The following is a 25,389-nucleotide window of genomic DNA, read 5'->3' as shown; positions in this document are numbered from 1 at the left end:
CTTTTCCCTTTTGTTCCCTGTCTATTTTACCTACGTTTATATAGAAGGCTCTGGGATCCCCAGAGTTGGTTAGAGCCGAGGAAGTCAGGCCCTTTGGCATAACTGCCTCAAAACAACTGGTGAGATGAAAGAAAGTGAACGTGTTAGTCGCTCAGTCCTGTCCTTTGCAACCCCATGGACTGTAGCCTGCCAGGCTCCTCTGTCCATGGGATTCTCCAGGGGAGAATACTGGAGTGCATTGCCGTTCCCTTCTCCAGGGGATCTGCCTGACTCAGAGATTGAACCTGTGTCTCCCACATTGCAGCTGGATTCTTTACCATCTGAACTACCAGGGAAGCCCTGGTGAAATATCACAATATAAATTCTTCTAGTCATTTAAATATATAGCTTAAAATTAGGGTAAATAGAACCGACTTGTTTAGCATTTAATGTTGGGGGTCAGTAGGGGCTCCCTCTGGCTCATTAACTTTAGGTAGCATAGTAATAGTAAATCTTATTTAATCATGTAAATGTTTGTTTTATTAATCCCATTCTAAATAAGCATCCAAATAATTTTTTATTCATTTGAAGTAACTCACTTTAAAAAGAAAAAAAATTACCTCACTGAAATAATTGTTAGACCTTTTTTTCCTCTACTTTTTTTGTTGATATCCTTAATTGTTCTAATTAGCATTTGTATGAAAAGGCAAAAAGATATGACGTGGAAAGAGGCACTCCCCAGGTCAGTGGGTAGGTACCCAATATGCTGCTGGAGAAGAGTGAAAAACTAGCTCCAGAAGGAATGAAGAGGCTGAACACAAGTGGAAACAACACCCAGTTGTGGAAGTGTCTGCTAGTGGAAGTAAAGTCTGATGCTGTAAAGAACAATACTGCATAGGAACCTGGAATGTTAGGTACATAAATCAGTGTAAATTGGAAGTGGTCAAACAGCAAGAGTGAACATTGACATTTTAGGATCAGTGAACTAAAAAGGACCAGAATGGGCGAGTTTAATTCAAATGACCATTATATCTACTACTGTGTGCAAGAATTCCTTAGAAGAAAAGGAGTGGCCATCATAGTCAACAAAAGAGTCTGAGATGCAGTACTTGAATGCAATCTCAAAAATGACAGAATGATCTCTGTTCATTTCCAAGAAAGCCATTCAGTATCACAGTAATCCAAGTCTATGCCCCAATCATTAATGCTGAAGAAGTTGAAGTTGAACAGTTCTTTGAAGACGTACCAGACCTTCTAGAACTAAAACCCAAAAAAAAGATGTCCTTTTCTTCATAGGGGACTGGAATGCAAAAGTAAGAAGTCAAGAGATACCTGGAGTAACAGGCAAATTTGGCCTTGGAGTACAAGATGAAACTGAACAAAGGCTAACACAGTTCTGCCAAGTAAATGCACTGGTCATAGCAAACACCCTCTTCCAACAACACAAGAGACGGCTGTACACATGGACGTCACCATATGGTCAATACTGAAATCAGATTGATTATATTCTTTGCAGCTGAAGATGGAGAAGCTCTAAACAGTCGGCAAAAACAAGACCAGGAGCTGACTGTGGCTCAGATCATGAACTCCTTATTGCCAAATTCAGACTTAAATTGAAAAAGGTAGGCAAAACCACTAGGCAATTCAGGTATGACCTATATCAAATCTCTGACAATTATACAGTGGAAGTGACAAAGAGATTAAAAGGATTAGATCTGATAAACAGACTGCCTGAAGAAATAAGTACAGAGGTTCATAACATTGTACAGGAGGTGGTGATCAAAACCATCCCCAAGAAAAAGAAGCCCCAAAAGGCAAAATGGTTGTCTGAGGAGGCCTTACAAATGGCTGAGAAAAGAAGAGAAGTGAAAGTCAAAGGAGGAAAGGAAAGATATACTGATCTGAATGCAGAGTTCCAAAGAATAGCAAGGAGAAATCAGAGTCTTCCTAAGTGATTGGTGCAAAGAAATACAGGGAAACAATAGAATGGGAAAAATTAAAGATCTCTTCAAGAAAATTAGAGATACCAAGGGAATATTTCATGCAAAGATGGGCACAATAAAGGACAGAGATGGCATGGACCTAACAGAAGCAGAAGATATTAAGAAGACGTGGCAAGAATACACAGAAGAAATATACAGAAATGATCTTAATGACCTGGATAACCATGATGTGTGATCACTCACCTAGAGCCAGACATCCTGGAATGTGAAGTCAAGTCGGCCTTAGAAAGCATCACTACAGAATTCCAGCTGAGCTATTTCAGATTTTAAAAGATGATGCTTGTTAAGTGCTTCACTCAACATGCCAGCAAATTTGGAAAACTCAGCAGTGGCCACAGGACTGGAAAAGGTCAGTTTTCATTCAAGTCCCAAGGAAAGGCAATACTAAAAACCATTCAAACTACCGCACAGTTGCACTCATCTCACACGCTAGCAAAGTAATGTTCAAAATTCTCCAAGCTATGCTTCAACAGTACCTGAACCAAGAACTTCCAGATGTTCAAGCTGAATTTAGAAAAGACTGGATTTATGTCTTTAGAGGGACCAAAGATCAAGTTACCGACATCCATTGGATCATAGAAAAGCAAGAGAATTCCAGAAAAATATCTTCTGCTTCATTGACTATGCTGAAGCCTTTGACTATGTGGATCAAAACAAACTGTGGAAAAGTCTTCAAGAGATGGGAATACCAGAGCATTTTGCCTGCCTCCCGAGAAATCTGTATGTAGATAAAGAAGCAATAGTTAGAATGGGACATGGAACAATGGACTGGTTCCAAATTGGCAAAGGAGTACGTCAAGGCTGTATATTGTCACCCTGCTTATTTAACTTATATTCAGAGTACGTTATGTGAAACGCTGGACTGGATGAAGCACAAGCTGGAATCAAGATCACCAGGAGAAATATCAGTAACCTCAGATATACATATGACATGACCCTTATGGCAGAAAGTGAAGAGGAACTAAAGAGCCTCCTGATGAAAGTGGAAGAGGAGAGTGAAAAAGCTGGCTTAAAACTCAACATTCAAAAACTAAGATCATAGCATCCAGTCCCATCACTTCATGGCAAATAGATGCACAAACAATGGAAAAAGTGACTGACTTTATTTTAGGGGGCTCCAAAATCACTGCAGATAGTGACTGCAGCTATGAAATTAAAAGACAGTTACTCCTTGTGAGAAAAAATAAAAGCTATGACAAGCCTAGACAGCATATTAAAAAGCAGAGTTATTACTTTGTCAGCAAAGGTCCGTCTAGTCAATGCTATATTTTTGCAATAGTCATGTATGGATGTGAGAGTTGAACCATAAAGAACGCTGAGCACCAAAGATTTGAGGCTTCGATTTGAGTCCCTTGGATTGCAAGGAGATCAAACCAGTCAATCCTAAAGAAAATCAATCCTGAATATTCACTGGAAGGACTGATGCTGAAACTGAAACCCCAATACTTTGGCCACCTGATGAGAACTGACTCATTAGAAAAGACCCTGATGCTGGGAAAGATTGAAGCAGGAGGGGAAGGGGATGACAGAGGATAAGATGGTTGTATGGCATCACCGACTCAATGGACATGAGTATGAGCAAACTCCAGGAATTTGAGATGGACAGGGAAGCCTGGCGTGCTGCAGTCCATGGGGCTGCAAGGAGTTGGACACTGCTGAGCGACTAAAAAACAACAGCATTTTTGTAAGGTCCATTGAGAAGAAGGCCTCAATAAACTTCCAAAGTCAGTTTTTCTCATTCCAATAAAAGTTCTTAGGTTAATTTGACCTTTGTTTTATAGGTATCAACAAAACAATTGTTTGCAGCAAGGGCACTCTAGATTTAATAATTTATTAGTTTCTCTAATTTTCAAAGGATCCATCATCTGGCCACCAATAAATTAAATCTCCATGGTGATGAAGATGATTAAGAATGCTAGAAGACCTCCTATAGACCAAAGAGCAACAAACACACAGTAAAGCAACCTAGGAAAATCAGATAGAATATTTATGTCTCAAAGTCACAGAGAAATCTAAGCTTGCCCCTAAAAAGCCTTGCTTAAGATTTTACCAAGCCAGCTTTTAATTTTTAACAGAAGTACCCATCGCTTCATGGCACATAGGTCGGGAAACAATGGTAACAGTGACAGACTTTATTTTCTTGGGCTCCAAAATCACTGCAGATGGTGACTGCAGCCCTGAATTTAAAAGATGCTTGCTCCTTGGAAGAAAGGCTATGATAAACCTAAACAAGAGTATTAAAAAGCAGAGATATTACTTTGCTAACAAAGATCCACATAGTCAAGGCTACAGTTTTTCCAGTAATCATGTATGAATGTGAGAGTTGGACCATAAAGAAGGCTTAGTGCTGAAGAATTAATGTTTTGAACTGTGGTGTTGGAGAAGACTCTTGAGAGTCCCTTGGACTGAAAGGAGATCAAGCCAATCAATCCTAAAGGAAATCAGTCCTGAATATTCATTGGAAGGACTGATGCTGAAGCTGAAACTCCAATACTTTGGCCACCTGATGCAAAAAGTCAACTCATTAGATCCGACCCTGATCCTGGGAAAGATTGAAGGCAGGAGGAGAAAGGGACGATAGAGGATGAGATGGTTGGATGGCATCACCCACTCAGTGGACATGAATCTGAGCAAGTTCCAGGAGATGTGAAGGACAGGGAAGCCTGTCATGCTGCAGTCCATGGGGTCACAAAAAATTGGACCTGAGTGAGCGACTGATGGACAACAAAAAGCATTAAAGAGCCCCCTCAATATTTAGGGCAAGACTTAATTTCTCCAGTTAGCTATGTACTTGCAAGTATGAGCTCCATTCCTTATTTCCTTCATGATGGAGCCACCTCAGGATCTTTCAACCAAGCCCCGGGTATTTTTCGTTAAAAGGGAGCCTGCCACCATCCGTACCTTTCCATGGGTGCAAATTCTCTAGGTATCTTCTACCTGAGCCACCTACTATCTAGACCCTAGATGTGTGTTTCCTTGGTGTCTCCCCAACACCTTACTGAGAAGGCGCAGATACCTGCTACTCCCTAACAACTAAAAATTCAGGATCTCAACAAATATGGGAGATCCAAGGACCAGGAGATACTTAATAAAAGCCGTCCTGAACTCCCAAGAAAGTGGATGGGCACAAGGGCCCTCTGCTGGTACCATGGCTCCAGTTTCTCAGAGAGTTCAGGCAGAGGAGTGAAATCTGCTCTGGGTCCTTCCTTTTGGTCGCCAAAGCTGTCAACTAAAAAATATAGTCACAACCTGAAAGTAGAGAGTTATTTTATTTGATGGGAATGTTTAGGACTCTGAGCCCAGGAGACAGCATCTCAGTAGCTCTAAGAATACTGCTCTAAGGAGGCTGGTGGGGAAGTCAGGCTATATACAAGTTTGAAACAAAGGGAGCAGGCAGTCTGAACATCACATGAACTCTCATTCACATTTGGAGGCCAGAAATTGGCAATGACTGTGACATTTCCTATTTATTAATATGGCAAGAGATATTTCCACTTCACAATACCAATGTGAATATTATTTTTGCCATTTTTTAGTGTATACTGTGTGTTTATAGAGAAATATAAGCTAGTTTTAGGAGCTTCATTTTTATAGATTTCCTAGGACTTTCGTCCTAGTTGATCCTGTAAACTACAAATAAAGACAATTTTATTTTCTTTCTTTTCCATATGAATGTAGTTCATTTATTTTTCTTTCTTGGAGGAACTGGCTAGTACCAACATTACAAGGTTGAATAAGATTAGTGAGACATTCTTGCTTTATTCCTGATCTTAGAGGGAAAGCATTCTGATTTCATCAGTAAGAATGATATTAATTATAGATTTTTTCATAGATTCCTTTTATCAAATTGTGGAAGTGTCCTATTTTTAGGAAATAGGGAGTTTTTACAGAAATGGGTGTGGGATTTTGTAAAAGCTTTTCTATCTCTATTGAGGTGACTTTTTGGTTTGTTTAGTTGTTAATATGATTAATTACATTGATTGATTTTTCAATATTAAACCAGCCTTACATTCTACTGTAATCTTAATTTGGTTATGATGTTTTATCCATGTTATATAATGTTGGATTTGCTATTTTTAAGCTTTTTATTTATTTATTTATTTTTTGCCTGTATGGTCACAAGACATATTGGCCTATAGTCTTTTCTTGCAGTGACTTTGAGTTTGCTATCAGAGTAATAAGATTATTCTTATAAAATTAATTAGGAAACACTCTATCCTCTGAAATATCCTGGAAGAGTTTGTGAGAATCAGTAATACGTCTTTCTTAAGCTTTTGAGAAATTCATCAGTGAAGCCACCTGTAGTTAGAGTTTTCTTATGAGCTTTTTAAAAATTATTACCACTTAAGCTTCTTTTCTACCACACACCTATTCCAGTTATCTGTCTCTATTCAAATGAATAGCTTTGATAATTTGTATCTTTCAAATTTAAAGGAATTTTTCAGTTTAATCTAAGTTGTCAAGTTTATTGGGATAAAGTTATTTATAATATTCTCTATCATCTTTAAATCAACAATGATAGTAAATTTCTAATTGCTGATGTTGGTAATTGTGTTTTTCTATTTTACCTGATTATTTGTCTATGGATATGTCAATGTTAATGATGTCCTCAAAAAAAGTACATTTGGTTTTACTAATTTTTCTGTATTAGGCTTATTTTTCTTATATTCCACTGATTTTGTTCTTGATATTTTCTTTGTTCTGATTACTGTTGGATTAATTTGCTCTTTTCCTAGTTTCTTAAGATTGAAGTTGTGATTTAAGATCTTTTTTCTTTTCTAATGTAGGTGTTCAGTACTATAGATTTCACTCAGAACTACTTTAACTGCTCTTAAACTGTTCTTAGAACTATTTTATCCCATAAATTTCATATTTATCTTTTCATGCAGTTCAAAATGCTTTTCTACTTTCTCTTGTAATTACTTCTGCTAATCGTGGGTTATTTTTAAAGCATCCAATTTAGTTCCAAATATCTAAGGATTTTCCCAGGATCTTTGTGGTCAGAGAACATACTTTTATGGCTTGAATCCTTTTAAATTTATTAATAATGATTTTAAGGCCTAGAATATACTCCTACTTGGCAAAAATTTCACGTACCCTGGAAAAGAATGTATGTTCTACTATAGTTGGGTGAAGTGTTATTTAAAGGTCAATTAGGTCAAGTTAGTTCATAGTAGCATTCAAGTCTTTAATAGTTTTAGTGATTTTGTGATCACTTGTTCTAGCTGTTTTTGTGAGAGACATATTGAAATCTTCTACTACAGTTGTCAGCTTGTCTATCTCTTTTTGTAGTTTTATCAGTTTTTGCTTCATGTGTTTTGAAGCACTGTTATTAGGTACATATGTGTTCAAAATTGCTATGTATTTTTAATGGATTCATACCTTTGATGTTGTGAAGTGACCCACTTTATCCTTGGTACTGTTTTATACTCTTGGCAATATTTTTTGCATTCTATTAGCACAGCTACTCCAGCTTTTTTTTAATTAGCATTAGTATGGTAACCCTCCATATGTATCAGTACATCTGCCTCTGCATTTAATCTGTGGCACTAGGTTGTTTTGGATAAAATATTAAAAAAAAAAGAATCCTGCCTCACATATGGTTGAAAAAGAAATGGATATTTTAATACTTTTTTTCAAATAATTATTTATATTTTTTTATACTTTAACAAAAAATAGTAATTATATTTCCTAAATTGTTAGCTGCTCTGTGAAATATGAAACCATGACAATAAATGTGTCATACATTAAAAGCTGTTGATCTAGCTTCCTTCTTGAATTAATGTTTTATATGTGCATGATTTTATACCACCATGCATTGGTTATTTGGCAAACAATGATTTCATTGAGTTATGAGTTCTTCCACATATTGATACATTTCACTATATAATATCAGACGATATCACAATTGCTAATGTCATTACATATGTTATCAGAAAAAAAAATCTTTAAGCAATGGGAAACTGTCAAACTCATGGTATCAGATACAAATTTTTAAAAATTTTAATATTTTAGACAACTTGAATTGTATCATAGAAAAAGGAAGATCTTAATATTATTAAAAAAAATACCAGACCCTCTAAAAGGGTCTCATTACTCACTACAGGCATTTTTGGGTCACATCTTGAAAAGGGATGAACTACAAATACTGGTGACTCTATCCAACATAAAAATTATTGTTGGAATTATGGTGTGAAAGAACATAGGAAGATAACAATATGCTATTCAGATATTTGTTATATTGCAACTAAATTAAAACTCCATGTCATCCCTACGTAGTTAGGGACTGTGTAGAGATCATGAGGGACTTCTCTGATGACTCAGTTAGTAAACAGTCTGCCTGCATTGCAGGAGACTGCCTGTAATTCACTAGACCCGGATTTGATCCCTGGGTCGGGAAGATTCCCTAGAGAAGGAAATGGCAACCCATTCCAGTGTTCTTGCCTGGGAAGCTCCATGTGCAGAAATGCCTGGCAAGCTACAGTCCATGGGGTCAGAAGAGTCAGACAGAACTTAGTGACTAAGCCACATCACCTCTAGGGCTCATGGACACTAGGTGTGCACCGTCTTTGTTTGTTTATTGACTGCCCGCAGCCATGTGATGGAGATCCCTAGCATCTGTGTATTCATATACAAACTGGAGGATCAGAGTTATGTGAATACATCTCACACTCACTATTGCAACGACATGTGAATGTGCCCAGCATAAGCTCACTGTAAACGTTCACTTTTTGAGCAGAGAAGAGGATATTCTTAATTGTTTAAAGTCTTTTTGAGACTGTTTTTAATGAAAGGCAATTCAGTTCTTTCTAAATTCTTATAATCAAAACGAATGACTAACATATAATCCAAACTAATAACCAACATTGTCAAGATGAGTGGATGGAATTCATTTGTAGTTAGCACTGTAATTATGTGTAATTTGGAGCTGTTTTTGTTTGAGAAGAGTACACTTTATTAGGTTGGTAAAATATTCCTCATCTGATTTTATTTATACTATTATTCTTGTTTCTTTGGAAATCTTTTGTTTTCCTTAGACAATCTAAATATTCATTCCAGTATTATCTATAAAGAATTCTAAATAATTGAAGCCTAAAATACAAAGCTTTTCTATTTTAATTTAGATCAACTGGTGTACAATTTTCTGACAGCTTTCTTCACCATCAGTTGCTCTCTTAAAGACAAAGTGTACTTATTAGAACTGAATATTAATGAATGGATTGATGGAACAGTTCAGCTACTGCTATATAGGGATGGAGTTGGAGTGAGGATGGAGAGTTTATGGATGGGTTCTGGCATTTATTATTCATCTGCTTCCTATGGTAGTAGGAGATGTACCCTATGTATATGCAGGTATAAATACCCCTATTTTGCAAATACAGCTCTTGAAATTCGGAATGTCAACATAATAAGGTATCTAATCACAGTTAAAGCTGAGATTTGAAATGATCTTATTGACCTCAAAGTTTGAAATGACTAACTTTGACTTTAGTGGTTTGCAATCAGACAAATGACAATGACTAAACATTCTCACACCTATCCAGTGTGTGGACATCACAAAGTAACAAAGTGAGAAGTCAAGATTGAAATGCAGCCTGGAGCCCACTGTCCTAAGTCATGCATTTTAACCTGAAGTTGCCTAAGCTCAGCACAAGGAAGACCTTGTTTTATTTGATTCCAGGCAGGGGAGGTGTCACATACTGATTTGCACAGAGAATCCACATAGGTTGACAGCAGACTTGCTACTCACTGCTAGATATTATAGCATCTTTATGTGTATATGACATAAATGTCATCCACTTGTATAAATATTATGTACATCATGCTATAAGTTCTTTATGTGCATTTAGGATCCTCACACGCACTGTTAAAACCTTTTATCGTATATAATAGACCCTGTAATTGAATTTAGGGACGTCCCTGATGTCGCTCCTTTTCTGAGCTGCTCTCACCAACCTTCATGACCAAACCACATTGAGCAGCCATCCCAGTTTGATATGAGCTGCGTATCCACCTAACCGCCCCCGCCCCGCTTCCGAGTGGCCTCCGCACCCTTGGGTTCTGTCTTCCCGTTTTCTTCCACCCCTGCCGCATCCTTCACCAAGCATGGTTTTGTTCCCAGTTGACAAGAGATGCAGGTAGGGCAGGGCAGGCTGGTAGAGCAGCCTCGGAAGCACGTTTGTTTCGTTGCATGCGAAGTATCCTCCTCTTCTCTGCGCCTCCTGACCTCCTCTCCACCGCACAGTTGCCTTGCGTTTTACAGGACACTCCCACGACCCTTCATCATGCTGTTTCAGCGTTCCCCAGTGCCTGCGTGTGTGACACCTATTTATGCTTCTATCATCTTAGACTCATCTTAGAATAGTAGAAACATATGTTTATGTTAGATGTCTGCTTCTCTCACGTTAGATCTCAAGATCCCAAAGGAAAGAGGAAGGATTATTGATTTCATTTCTTATTACTGTGTCCACCACAGGGTAGATACTATTTTTCTGTTCAGTTGCATTAAATTGAAGCTAACAAGTCTATCCCTAGGGATGTACAATCATAGCCTCATTAGTACTCAGCTAAACCAATTAAGTTAACACCCTTGATCAGAGAATAGATCAATGACATTTTCTTAAAACATGACCTATGCTCAGAATGGGATTTGGGAGTTGAAAAAGTGATAGTTATGGCTTCAAAACTAAGTATTTCAAAACAAGTATTTATATTATTGATATTTATGTATCATCACTCAAGCTAACAATGTTTTAAAACCAAAATATAGTGGATTTACAATGTCTTATCCATTTCTTTGTACAGCAAAGTGATCCAGTTATACATATACATACATTTGTATATATTGTTTTCCATTATAATTTATCATAGGATAATACATGTTATGAAGTTAGGAGGTCCTAGATGGAGTTATGTGTCATCAGATGGAAGGAGAAGGGTACATAAAGGAAAACTTACATAATCAGTGAAAAATGGAAAAAAAAATATTTTCCCAACACCGTACATTTGATTTCCAGCACCAAAGTCCCCTGGCAGGCTTAAAAGTGTTTTTAGAACTTGAAAAAAAATTTGAGGAACATAATACTATTTTATGCCATTTACTGACTGTAGGCACTTTACTTTCTACTGAAGTTTCACTATTAATAGGAAACTGAAATAGTCTAGAAAAAATATTTGCCAGTGACTACTGTCCTTTCAAGGAGCACTGACCGTATTTTTAAGAACTACTTAAAGGAATACCACAACCAGTATTTTCCTGTTCACACTATTTGAAACCTTTTTGTCCCTTGGAAAAAGGGCTCACTGCAATGTTTCAGATCCGATTTATCTGGCTAAAACTGTTTCTGATGAAGAACCCACTGAGTAGAATCCATGGGACATTCTCCCTCTGTCTCTCCCAGTCTTCACAGTATCTGTAATAGCAAATTAACTTTTGTCAAAATATCCATTTAAATAGTTTTCTGGGAGAATTGTTCATTGTTATTGAAGCGTGCATCAATTTCTTAATTCCAAAATGCAATAGATAGTTGATTATTTTATTAGCCACATTATTATGACTGCCAAAAATGAGATTTCAGAGATTGTTTAAATATGAACACTCTCTACAATGACCTTGTTTTACATTTCTTCTTTTTTGTTTTCCATTGAAGGATAATTGCTTCAAAATATTGTGTTGGTTTCTGTCATACATCAGTGTGAATCAGCCATAGGTATACACATGTCCCCTCTGGAGGTTCCTTAAAATGACCTCTTTACTATAGATTGTTTCTCTGTTTCTTGGCTTCCTCATCTGTAAAGAATGAACAGAAATAGAATATGGTAATTCCCGTGGTCCATCAAAGCTATTAAGCTCTGAGTCTCTAAGTCATGCCTTTGCCAAAGTCTGATATGATTCTGCAGAACTTCTGTGTGGCTCCCTTTGAGTTTTGATGCACTTGACACTTGCTGACAATTGCTGGTTTAGAGATTTTCTATGTTTCTGTATTTTTTAAATAAATTTATTTTTAATTGGAGGCTGATTACTTTACATGTTTCTATGTTTATGTTCTAGGGTAGCTAGTTAGTCAATGAAAGTAATGTTAATCTCTCACTCATGTCTGACTCTTTGCAACCCCCTGGACTATAGCCCGCCAGGCTCCTCTGTCCATAGAATTCTCCAGGAAAGAATATTGGAGTGGGTAGCCACTTCTTTCTCCAGGGGATCTTCCCAACCCAGGTATTGAACCCGGGTCTCCTGCATTGCAGGCAGATTCTTCACTGTCTGAGCCCCCAGGGAAGCTACCTAGTAATAGAGGGGGTAACATGTTAAGTGGTTTTGGATTTGACTGTTCTGCCCACCTTACCTATCAGTTGCATTCTTTTCATACCACCTTCCTAAATTTGATCCAGAGCGCTTCTTAATCTTCCTGTTTGTAAAAGTGGGGAGGAGAGGAGGACAGGAGAAAAGAAAGTGGGCAGACATGTGGGAAGATTAGGAACCAGAGGATCCATCAGTTTTTAGCTTACTGATGCCATCTACAGTTTTCTGCATGTGTTTTTAAGTTAATTCCTCAGCTTTCTTTATAGAGCAGACTTCTGTTGAGTGTCCGCTAAGAACTAGAGCCAACGCTGCCCTTTGTGGGAAGCAGAGAGGGTGCCCGCCTGGTGGGGGACCCTCCCCTCTCCTTCACTGTTGAGGGATTCTAGGGACCAGGACGTTGCCCTGCCGCTTCTTGCTCTGATGAAGTGGAGCTGCCTCTGGATGGGCCAGACAGCTCACCGTCTGGTCCCGTCACACAGTCTGGTGCAGGGACAGCGCATCAAACGTTGCTCAGATCCAATCTGGACAGCAGGCGAGACACGAGGAGCGGGAGGCCCTTGGGCCTGGAGGAAGGACTGCCTCCAGAAGAGGGGCAGGGCATGTTTGGGGAGAGCTGAAGCTAGGGCCCTGATGGAGCCGAGCAGCGAGGCGCCTCCACACTGCGTTCCTCTGCGCGTAGTCACCTCTCCCACAGGAAGCGGGGAGAGGAAGCGCAGGTCACTAGCGGGGCCACAGGTTGGGAGGTGCAGGGCCCATCCCTGTCATCCTTGTACTGACTAATTCATGAGTTTCCTTCGTTTCCAAAATGTGCTGAGCCCTCAGAATCATGACATGCTCTGGAGACCCAAGGACAAACCAGAACAGTGAGCAGGAAAGGCATTCTTCTTTTGGAGACAGAAGAGCAGCGAGAGGCTCCAGGGAGCTGACTTCAGAGCTGCACTCAGAGGGTAATAAGGAGCAGGTCTAAGCCTGTAAAGTAGTGGGGTGGGACCAGCCAGGCAGAAGGAGACCCGAGCAGAGACCCCGAGGTGGGACCAGCCTCCCACCTCTCTTCCCCAGAGGCACAAGTAATCATGAGGCACCGAGTCCATATGGACAGAAGGTGAAACAAACACACTGGCCGGCAAAGCCACATCAGCACACAGGAGACGGTGTACAGGGCACCCGGGAACACCCATCTGTGCAGGTGACTCTGAACACCTATACGGCCTGCTGTGGTTTCAGCATCACCTGCCCCAAGATAGCTTTTCAGCTTTCCCTAGGATCCCTGATCCATGCTTTTCTCAGCTTGGCTTGGTCCTGCAACCATGAAATTAAAAGACTCTTGCTCATTGGAAGAAAAGCTATGATAAACCTAGACAGTGTATTAAAAAGCAGAGATGTCACTTTGCCAACAAAGGTCCGTATAGCCAAAGCTATGGTTTTTTCCAGTAGTCATGTACAGATGTGAGAGTTGGACCATAAGGAAAGCTGAGTGCCGAAAAATTGATGCTTTTGAATTGTGGTGCTGGAGAAGACTCTTGAGAGTCTTCCTAAAGTCAGTCCTAAAGGAAATCAACCCTGAATATTCTTTGGAAGGACTGATGCTGAAGCTGAAGCTCCAATACTTTGCAAAGAGCCAACTCATTGGAAAAGACCCTGATGCTGTGAAAAATTGAGGGCAGGAGGAGATGGGGACAACAGAGGATGAGATGGTGGGATAGCATCACTGACTCAATGTACATGAGTTTGAGCAAACTCCAGGAGATAATGGAGGACAGAGAAGCCTGGCGTGCTGCAGTCCATGGGGTCACAAAGAGTCAGACACAACTGAGTGACTGAGCAACAAAAGCCACCTATGTGGAATAGGTGGGTGTGAATCTAAGGATTTCACGCTTCTACTTGGTCAGATGAAAAAATCTTCTTGTTTGCTAAATAGTGGATCCCCATGAACTTAGGACATACTCAGAAGATGCAAATTAAATTTGCTCATGGGAAGATTCACAGGTTCTTCTAAATGCTGTACACACACATCTGAGGTCTCTCCGAGTCTGAAGGTCCCTGTTATTTGAAGCCCTGTTCACAGCATTATTATTGCTTGTATTCAGATCTCTGTCAGGGGCCTTTGTTGAGCTTTTATTAACATACAGTATCTAAAAATCCTATGAAATATTAGATTCTTTTCTTTCCTTAGGCTAGAGAGATCCATCTACTCTCTAATGCATTTTTAGTGACACTAAATTGCCTTAAGGCTTGAAGAGACGAGTCTAAAACTTGTCACTATAAGAAGAAAAATGACCCAGAAATGACACATAATGTGTGAAAATCAAAAGGCTAATAAAAGGATTGTGATATTCACATAAGCCACACATGCATCTCTCAATGATGCCATTGTCTGCAAGGCCGTGCACACCTCTGACGATGTCTTAGGAGGGAGGGACTGGTTTACATGGACCATCTTGCAGCCTGAAGTCAGTCTGCGTGTATTAGGGTCAGGTCTTGCCATCAGTGGAGAATATACAGTTGAGCTTCAGAGTTCCTTTCCCCAGTGCAGTATGGCTCATTTATCAAAGAATCAGTAGGCTATCCAAAACAGCTTCTTTTGAAATAGAGGCACATGATCACAGACACAGGCTAGCAAGGTGACTCCTGAGGTGGTTTTTGCTCGCCACCCTTGTAATTTACTCCTGGAGTCTTGCACTGTGGTGGCTGGGTGCACATTTAGTGCGAGGTGCAAGGTGGCTGAATTCATGTCTTTGTCTCTTGTTCATCCTGTGCAGTCACCTACAAGTATCTGTCTCAGGGATACTGTAAATGCAACAAGCTCCGCTGAGGGCGGTGAGGGATTTCAAGGTTAATGAAATGTGAGGCTTTCCCTTGGGGAGCCTTCTCCTGGGGTCTGCCTCTGTGTGGGGCTTCTTTTCCCAGCTTTTCCCAGTTTCAGGTTAATATTTCTCCAATGAATTATTGTGTGGAGCAATGAAAGAGCTAAGCTTACCTCACAGAGAGGGAAAGGAGGAGGGGTAGATCAGGAGAGCACCCAGAATCCCGTAGTCTATGGGGGAACCTCTGGAGCAGGAAGGAATGGGCACCTCTCTGGAGCAGCAGTCTTCAGGACAAACCTGGCTACTTGCCATTCCCTGAACAAATCACCAACTCTGAAACCAACAGGGCTTTCTATGGTGGGTTTCACGCTAGTACACAGATACTCAATTCGAGGAAAGTGAGGAGATCAAACCAGTCAATCCTAAAGGAAACCAACCCTGAATATTCACTGGAAGGACTGATGCTGAAGCTCTAGCTCCAGTGCTTTGGCCACCTGATGCAAAGAGCCAACACATTGGAAAAGACCCTGATGCTGGGGAAGATTGAGGGCAGGAGGAGAAGTGGGCAGTAGAGGATAAGAGGGTCGGATGTCATCACTGGCTCAATGGACATGAATTTGAGCAAGCTCCAGGAGTTAGTGAAGGACAGGGAAACCTGGAGTGCTGGAGTTCATGGGGTCACAAGAGTCAGACATGACTTAGCGACTGACCAACGACAACAACAAATTAATTATATGGATCTCTTAATACCCAACACAAATTTCAATGTCTTTGAAATTTTCTTTTCAATTTCTTACCTTTTCACTAAAGGCAAAATCATTTTTCCCCATAATAATTTATATTTATTTACCTCATTGTCCAATAGTTGTTTGATGAAGCATCCCTTGCCCCCATGAGCTCAGCAATGCATGCTTATGACTAGCAGGGCACGTCATGCTAAAAGCCAGACCATAACCAGTTGTGGACCAATGCAGGTAAAAATTGTTATTTTCTCGCTTCTTCTCTTCTGTTTAAAATACAAAATCATTCTGCTTCAACTATTTAACTTAAGAGTTGCCATTTGGATATTTATTATCAATCACTGTTTATCTTGAGATTACACAAAATCAGTTTTCTAAATTATTTGTGACAATTTCCAACTATTAACAATTGTCAAAATTGTTTGACAAACTTAATCCAAGGTGTTCTGAATTCATTTGCCAGTGGGAAGGTACTAATAATTTTTCTGTTATTTTCTTCTGAGTACTTTCCAGAAAACCAAATTAGTTTCCCTAATGTTATATATATGCCTTCAAATATAGTAATCATAAAATCTAATCATAAATAAAAGCTTAATTTATTATGTATTTGAAGTGGAAAGTGTGCATGGATTTTAAATCAGACTAATTTATGCTCTAGATAAAACCAAAGCAAGAGGTTGAAATAATAAATTAGAAGCTGGGTCATCATCAGTTTCAAGCTCAGCCTTATTCATCACAATGCAGAGTTTACCCATCAATGGCTCTGTTTTTCATTGCACAGTCAAGAACAGAGGTTACTTATTAGTGATTTTTATTGTTTGAAAGTAGAGAAGACTCGTTATTGTTATTATTGTTGTTATTTTCAATCATTTGTCAAAAGGTTTCAGGCTAGAAATTAAGGAATGGATTCTGTACATACTTTGGACAGATTTCCCCAGAACCCAGATAGAGATTTCTGGACTAGATCTTCTGTGGTACCCTATAGTGATTTTTAGGAAGAATCCTTACATTGGATATGAGCTTCTTTAATTTTTGTCTGACGAAAATCGGAGGAGGGTATGAACTCTGTTAGATGTGAGAGTTCTGTCTCAGTGAGTGAGAACAAATGGACAATCTAATAGTAGGATCTTAAAACATTTTAAAATTTAACTTGTAATAACAGAAGTAGTACAGTTATTGTAATATAGAAACAAAAGTGTACTTGTGATTCTATTAGCACTCTAAAAATAGCTTTATACTGATTTTTCCTGATACACAGATTCAGATACTCAAAGCTAAAAGTTAGCTGGGGTAACAATTTTGTAGAAAATCTTTTTCTTCCCTGTATTGCTACATATTTTGCTAATTTTGTAGAAACATTGTATTCTTTAAAATACATATGGAATAATATAGTCAATCATATTTCTATTAATGGACACTATCATGACTTCTAATAAGCAACTCTGGCCATATTTTCTCCTACTTTGGATAATATATCTGTATTATATTGCCAGAAGTGAGATCTACCAGTCAACATTAACAGGATTCACTAAGAATACCTAAAGGAAGTTGATCAGATGTATGAAAAGCATGTATGAAAAAGATAGATACTTTGTTGGGGTGGAGTGCACCCATTAGAAATATGAATGACAGGCTTTGGAACTGAAGTAAGTGGATGCTAGGGGAAAACAATAATATCATTTTCCTTCCTTTATGTTTGATCATGTCCAAAATATTGTGTGAGACACTAGCACCCCAGTTTGAGAGGATCAAAAAAATATTTACACACTCTTAAATCCCAGCGCTCTCTAACCTATTATTAATCACACTGCTTGGTTTATTTTGCTCACAGTACTTATGACACTTTCATTTTCTTCTTATTTCATTTATTTATTTTTGTCCTTCTTTAACTAGATTGCTATCCCCATGGGACTTTGTTAATCACAATTTCTGTATCTTTGGTACCTAGAGTAGTGTGGCACATAGATATTCAATAAAAATGTATTGAAAGAATGATGAAAAGTATGAGAACTGAAATTTAGGTAAATAAGGAGAACTGAACACTGGGACCTGACAAAGAGAACAGAGAGATAGAATAGTTGTTTTCAAACCAAATGTTTAGATTTTTTTTTTATTCTGTCTGTTTCCAGAAGTCTAAACAATGACCAAAGGCCAATGAAATTATGAAGGGATGTGTCTAAAAAGTATAGCTATATTAAATAACTGCTATAACCAGACATTGAAAATTAGAATTATGTCTACAGTTTGTTTTTTCCACTTTTTACTTTAAAAAAGATAATACATATTATGTCCTTATTATGCAGTATTTCTCAAAATTACCTCCATAGAATTCTAGTTGCCCTGGATACTTTGTGCAAAAGGGCTTCCTAATCAGATAAATTTGGAAAATTCTACATATTTTAAATTTTCTTAAGTAGGCGAAGCACATTTTGCATATTAAATTTTAGTAAGCTGAGAGTCCTCTTTGGACAAGAAAGATGCTGAATTGTGTTTAGTCCAGAACTTTTCACATTGATTTGACCCTGATTTGATGATTTTTATAGACATCTGTGATGATCCCAGGATGTTACATTAAAGTGTGAGAGATGCTCTTACATTACTGGAATAATGTCCACTATAATGTTGCAGACAGGAAATTTTTCCGTAAGCAAGAAGACAGCATTTGTTTAATTTTATTATCTTTTACCTATTAATAGCTTTACATATTACATGGACAACTATTCACATTTTCTCTAAAAGACCATCTTTCATTCCCATTTTGTCAACGTCAACCTTGGAGCTTGTCAAATGGAGGACACAGGCAGTTTCCTCTTGTAACAACAGGCTTGTAGGATTATGAAGCAACACTACACTTGGTTCAGTGCCAGAAGGCAGGCTTAGAGGAAGGGATCGGGTGTGCTCAGACCTGGGGCATGCCTCTCGCATTTCCTCATGCACCTGTTGAGCTGTGATGCTGCGGTCACATTCCGTTACTGCTCCCAGCCTTAAGGCTTCATGCTTCCTGCGGCAACTCTGGAGCCAAAGCAGTTTTTCATCTGACTCTAGGCCGGATGGGTCGCTTTTTTTCTAAAGCAAAGTTTCTTTTCCTGTAAGATGCATTTCTGAAATATAATAGCACCAGCCTTCTGAATATAATTAATATATTACAGTGGTAACAAATTCTTTTCATGCATGTGTGCTCATTAGCTTCAGTTGTGTCCATCTCTGTGCGACCCCATGGACTGTAGCCCACCAGACTCCTCTGTCCTTGGAATTCTCCAGGCAAGAATGCTGGAGTGGGTTGTCATGCCTTCCTTCAGGGGATTTTCCCAACCCAGAGATCGAACCTGCGTCTCCTGAGGCTCCTGCGTTGCAGGCAGATTCTTTTCTGCTGAGCCCCCAGGGAAGCCCCAGATAATTCTTTACTGAGACATTTTTTTTTCCCTTGTCTTTCATTGGAAGAAAGTTCTATGAGGATGATAAAAATACTTAACTTGAAAAGTATCTTTAAAAAAAATTTAAGCATACATTACTGTTGACTAAGCTACAATGATGAATAGCAGATCTCTAGAAATTATTTATCTTACTTAAGCTTTATGCCTTTGAATTAATAACTTCCCACTTTCCCTCAACCCCACTAGCCTCTGGTCACCACCCTTCCAGTTTTTTATTTTATAAATTTGACTATATTTGACGCCTCATATAAATGGAATTTGACACCTCATGTAAAAGTCCTTATCTTTTTGTATACTGAGCCATTTCTTAACCTGGGCTTTTTCAGTCTTTTTTTTTTTTTTTTTTTTTTGGTAGGATGTTTATCCACGTTGAAGGATATCCAGCTTTGTTTTGATTCCAGGGTTTCCTTCTTTCAGATGCATTTCTTACTTAGCTGCAACATGTCTGTTATTGTTAATTTTAGAGAAGATACCTTAGGGATCATGTATTTATTTAAGAGAAGTTGGCAAGATGGGAATTTGAACACAAGTCTTGTGCTGCATTAAAGGGTTTATCTGTGAATAATTACTAATGGGTCACTTAATGTTGTTATATTGTTTTGATGGCATTACATGGTGGCAGCACCATGGTGGCTTTTTTAAAGACATCTTCCATGAGTAATCCAGGTTGTTTTTGGTTTTGTAATTGCTCAGGGTTGGTGCAAATGTACAGTTCTCCTGTGAGGACAATTACGTGCTCCAGGGATCCAAGAGCATAACATGTCAGAGAGTCACCGAGACCCTGGCTGCGTGGAGCGACCACCGGCCGATCTGCAGAGGTGAGTCGGGATGATCACGTTTGCCCAGATTCTCTTTCCTTACAGCTGAATACACAAGGAGATCCAAGTGCAAACCCAGTGTATAGACAGCAAAACTTGTGATGATTTATGCTTTCATGGTGATGTTGGTTAACAAGAAATATTTTTTTTTGAAATTTTTTAGGAGACAAACATTTCCAAGGATATTTGTATTTTTTAAATTTCAGGAAATACATGAGCAAACCTAATCATTCCAACACATTCTATATAACTTGATATCCATCTATCTATACACACAGATTGCATATGTACAAAAATATGTTATATAACTAGATGCTTTGAAAAACAGAATGCAAGTCACTATAAATCTAAAAATGCTCACTTTGCAATAGCAGTGAAGTTAATATTTTGAATTTTGATAGTATCAGTGATAAAGGGGGTTTGTTAGCATGATCTGAAGCCATCATTTTATTATTAAACTAATCTTGGACATAGAACAAAATGTTGCATTATCATTATCTTTTTCAATGAGGTCAAATATTTGTTGCATCTATGAAATATGTGAAACATCCTACCAGAATTATAGAAGCCATAGTGAAACCAGCAAAAAACTGTTTTGGATATTTTCCTAAGGAAAAATTAATAAAATTAAAAGAAAAGCTAGCTGTTTTGTTTTGTCTGCGTTGTGGCCATCAAATAATTTATGCAAGGTGGTAGTTTTAAAGGAAGAAGAAAAAAGTACTAAATTGAACAAGGAATAAAAGGGGAAGTTTCATATATAACAATATCTTTCCTCTCGTTATAGTGTTATAGTCTTTTTCAGATGAATGGATTTATAAATTTTTATTTAAAATGTTTTGGTTGTAAAAATGAACCATGTCAGTTACATCCTGTGAAATGAGGCAGCTGTGAAATACGTGGCTAGTTTCATCAAAGCTAAAATACTAGATTGCCTGGTCTACTATAGGATGCCCTCCCCTTTTCACATGTCGCAGCGCACCTCTGTAGCATCTGGCACCCCGAGGGCAGAGTTGGGTGTGTGGTCCGCCTGCAGGTGACCCTTCCCCATGAAATGCTTCCCTTCCTGGAGGAGCACCCGCTCTCGTCAGGAGGACTGTGTGGCTGTACCCTCCCTGTTGTCACTAGACTGTCTGTGCACTAATATTTACTGATGCGACATCATTAGGCTTCCAAAGGAACTCTAGCAAAACCCGTGTTCCCACCACACAGCAATAATGCTCATTCTCCCAGTGACAAATGAGGACCAAGCCTCAGGTATTAGCCTTCCCTCTAAGGGGGAAAAATGTGCTTTCATTTTTTGTTTTTCTTGCTTTTCTACGTCAGGAACATATGGCATTATTTTAAAAGCCCACGCTAGACAAAACTAGTAAATGTGCATCTGTTTCAAATTGATATTATAAGTAACATAAAGGGACTATCGAGCGGGATATTATTTGATTCTTACCTTATTTATTAATTCAGATGTTTTCCTTGTACCCCCTTTGGGTCAGATCTCATCTAGACTCCAAACACTTTCTCAGTATGCTGACCCCTAACTGTCGCGACCTGGTACCAAACACTCAGAGGCGCTTGTCTCAGCCGACAGCTGCTCCAGCCAGGCTAAGGGCAGGACAGTTCCTCCATCCCCACAGGCTCTCACAGTCTACATTATCATATTTGAGAAGAGATGTTCTTCCACAGGGTGTTTGTCTGTTGTGTGATTCCTGGTCTGGTTTCCCGTGGACAGCTTCTTCCCTCTCTCCAGCACCCACTTCTCTCCTTCACACTCAGATTTATCCATCTCTTCCCCTCCACCCCCGACTCCCAGTTGATGACTCAGCTGTTTTGCTTCAATTAGATGTACCTTCTTTGTCATGGACTAATTTTTAGTTTATTTCCACTTATTACTTGTAACTGTCTGCAATAATGAGCTATAGTAGTTGGAAATAATTCTTAAGAAGGTGTTTTCTTATAGGATATGTATTTTAAATCTATATACTGGAGCAGACTGTGTCTGGTGAACAATAAAAATATCTTTAAAGACACAGTTTTAAAGAAATCTGTATTTTAGAGCACTTAGAGTAGTAAGACATTAAATAAATCTTAAATCAAAAGTCCTGAAATCTCCTAAATAGAAGAATTTGACATAAACTGTTTAGGATAAGGTGATAACAATTAGGTGACTTAAAAGAAAAATACTCTTCAAGAGAAACTTAAAACAAATGGCGGTGAATGTTTCTTTCATATAGAATTAAGATATAGGCAGTATAGGACAAGGATGGGCAGGTCTGTTTCAGAGATGGAAATGTCCTCAAGTCTCACTCTGTCCTCCCTATGGTCAGACCTCCATCCTCATGGTCCAAGGTGGCATCCAAACTCCAGGCGATAGGATGGAGGAGTTTAGGAGGGAGTCTGCAAAAACTATCACACGCATTGCTTCTCAGTCCAATTGGCCAAAATCCAACCAGATAGTCTCACCTTGTTGTGAGACTTAGAAACATTTATATATATGTATATATATTCCGGGTGGTTATGTATATAGCAAACAATTATACTTCTATGAAAGAAAAGGAGCATAAATATAAAGGGAATCTTTGTCATCAGGGTGTATTTCTATAAGAAGGAAAGATGGAGTCAATCACTCAAAATATGAAAATTTTTTTTCTACCTGTATCATCTACAGCTTTTCATGAGTGGAGTGTGTAGGTAAATTAAGGAATCAATCATCCCTCTCTCATGTCCCTTGGCATTTTTGTCCCAGTGTAGGATTATATTTGTAAGCAGTATGAATGAGAAGAGGTGTGTGTCTGCATATCCTGCTTTCTGGACTAGAAGGGGCTCATCTGTGAGTCTTGTGGTTAGGCAGGGAACCTGTCCTCCACACTCAGCTCCCTTTCTCTGCCCTGTCCTCACCTCCTGGCCACACAACCTTCTCCCAAGAGGTCAGCTTCCTGCTGCAAAGCCAGCAGGAACATCCCTCCCTCTAGTCTGGATGACAGTCTTCTATTTATCAAGTAGTCGCCGAGTACCATGACCTAATCAGGTACACATACAGATGGATGGCCAAGTGCTTCAGTGCATCTTAGGCTGACCCTATAGAGGACCACTTCAAGGAGCCTCTAGAGCAGGGTTGTCAGCTAGAAATAAAATGCAAACCACTGGTCTAATTTTAGGGAGCTCAAATCTGTTGATCTGTGACAACCTAGAGGAGTGGGATGGAGGTTCAAGAGGGAGAGAAAATACATATACCTATGGCTGATTCCTGTTGATGTATGACAAAAACCAATGAAATATTGTAAAGCAATTATCCTCCAATTAAAAATAAATATATATATATATTTTAAGTATCTAGTAGCCAGATTGGAAAAGAAGCAGGTGCAGTTAATTTTAAGAATATTATTTACCCCTAAACATTTCAAGTATTTTAATGTATAGTCGAAAAGACTCTAAGGAGATACCTTTTCCCCCCTTTTTTATTCATACTCTGTCTTGGAAATCCAGTGTGCATTTTACGCACACGGCTCAGACCAGCATCATTTGAAGCTCTCAATCGTCAGATGCTGGTGGCTACCATGGACAGCGCCACGCTCACTGTTGCGCTCAGCCCAGTCAAATTTTCTCAGCTCTCCACACCCTTGCGGGTGTGAAGGGCAGAACTGGTCTCTCTGAGTCACAAGCAGTTTCCTGCCTGGTGTCACTCATTTCTTCTATGAAAACCCATCCAATTTCCAGGTTAGCAATGTTTAGGAACCCTGCGTCTGTCATCATCCCCTCCTTTAAATAGTGTCTCTATTGGCTTTTAATGACTGATTGACCAACTAAAGAAGAGCTGAGAAACCTTCTTTGAAGTGGAGATTTTATGACTATTCTCTAAAGATGGCTTTAGCTGTCTAAAATGTAGGGGGAGATGGATAACATGAAGCATAATGCTATTTCATGCTACATGAAACAGAATACAGGAGTATTTACTTAGCTATCCGTAGGTTCCAAACACCAAGGGTAATTTTTCAAGTTCATCTTCCCCTCTGTGCTACTGCCATAATACATTGTAAGTCAGAGGTGAGCAGTACAGTTTGGGTATTCCTGATGCACTCTGAGCTTTTAAAGCAGCCCTCATATTGATCATCTCAGCCACATGTTCTAAATTCAACCATCTATCAAATGCAATAAAATGCCCCTGGTCTGAGCACTGCACACATTATGAGATTTCAGATCAGTCAATTAAGGAAGGGCTGATTCTCAAGGTTCCGATCTTCACGAAGGGTCTCTAACTCTTAAGTAATTATCATGCCTTCTCCATGGGAAGATTATCAGATAGAAGCATTTGATAGATTGCAGTGAGTCAGGAGAGATCTTTCACATCTGGACACTGGGTCCTAAGCCAATGCTTACATTAGCTAATTAGCCCTGAGGATGGGGGAATGTTACCTTTTCTTCCTGTTAGCACACAGATGAATGGTTGCCATAGCTCAGTAATTATGCAAGTGATTTTGTTTGAAATTATACTTACTGCATTTAGGGATATGAAAACAACCATTATGATTTTTCACAGGGTAAAATACTATGAGCTGTTTGAAACTGTATAAGTATCTTTAACTGGCAATAAATTTTTTTAAATAAGCAAACAAAATAGAGAAAAAGAGGATGCACTTGTATTTTTTAAGTAAAATGTTTCAGCTGGCATTTATTCCATCAGTGTTTAAGCAGGGTATATAGGGAGAATTTCTTTTAATGCTAATGAATGTTGATCTGTGGAATTAATATTTTTGGTTGCCCTCCAAGCTGACAAGGCACATAAGAAAAGTGAAGTGGTTTTTGCAGTTGTAACTGCGGTTACATGGAAGCCAGTTTGAGTCACCAAGGGTCACAGAATAAAGCTATTATTATCTCAGGATTCCAAGTCAGGTTAGCCCAGCAGTATCCTTAACTTATTAACTTGTCATTTACTGAGAACTTTACAATGTATTCTTCCCTATTCATATTTTCTGTCCATACAGAAATGACCTTTTAAATAGTAGTGAAAAGACCATTTATACCTGAAAGATGATTTCATTCTACCAGACTAAGGGTCCAGAGCCAATTTGAAGACTGTATTTTAATACTGATTATTATGTCAGGTAGCTATAAACCCAGAGATTTAAAGAAACATACACTTTAAAGGGGAAAAAAAAACCTTCTTTGTCATAGATATAAAAAAATCTATGCACTCTGAACTTTTAAAGCAGCCCTTATATTGCTTATCTCAGTCACATGTTCTAAATTCAACCATCTATCAAATGCAATAAAATGCCTATGGTCTGAGCACTGCACATATTATGAGATTTCAGACCAG

General features: G+C 38.7%; 1 protein-coding gene across 1 annotated transcript in view; it reads left to right on the top strand.

The window, feature by feature from the left end:
* LOC136176275 (CUB and sushi domain-containing protein 1) overlaps positions 1-25,389 on the top strand; it is a 1,594,796-nt gene that overhangs the window by 1,038,046 nt on the left and 531,361 nt on the right. The window contains exon 8 of the mRNA XM_065946402.1: positions 19,954-20,078. Within this exon, the coding sequence (XP_065802474.1) occupies positions 19,954-20,078 (125 nt within the window). The remainder of the gene's footprint in view (positions 1-19,953; positions 20,079-25,389) is intronic.

This window comes from Muntiacus reevesi, chromosome 10 (assembly GCF_963930625.1).
Source record: "Muntiacus reevesi chromosome 10, mMunRee1.1, whole genome shotgun sequence".
Classification (NCBI taxonomy): domain Eukaryota; kingdom Metazoa; phylum Chordata; class Mammalia; order Artiodactyla; family Cervidae; genus Muntiacus; species Muntiacus reevesi.
The sequence above is the reverse complement of the archived record's forward strand: the minus strand, read 5'-3'. Positions and strand labels throughout refer to the sequence as shown.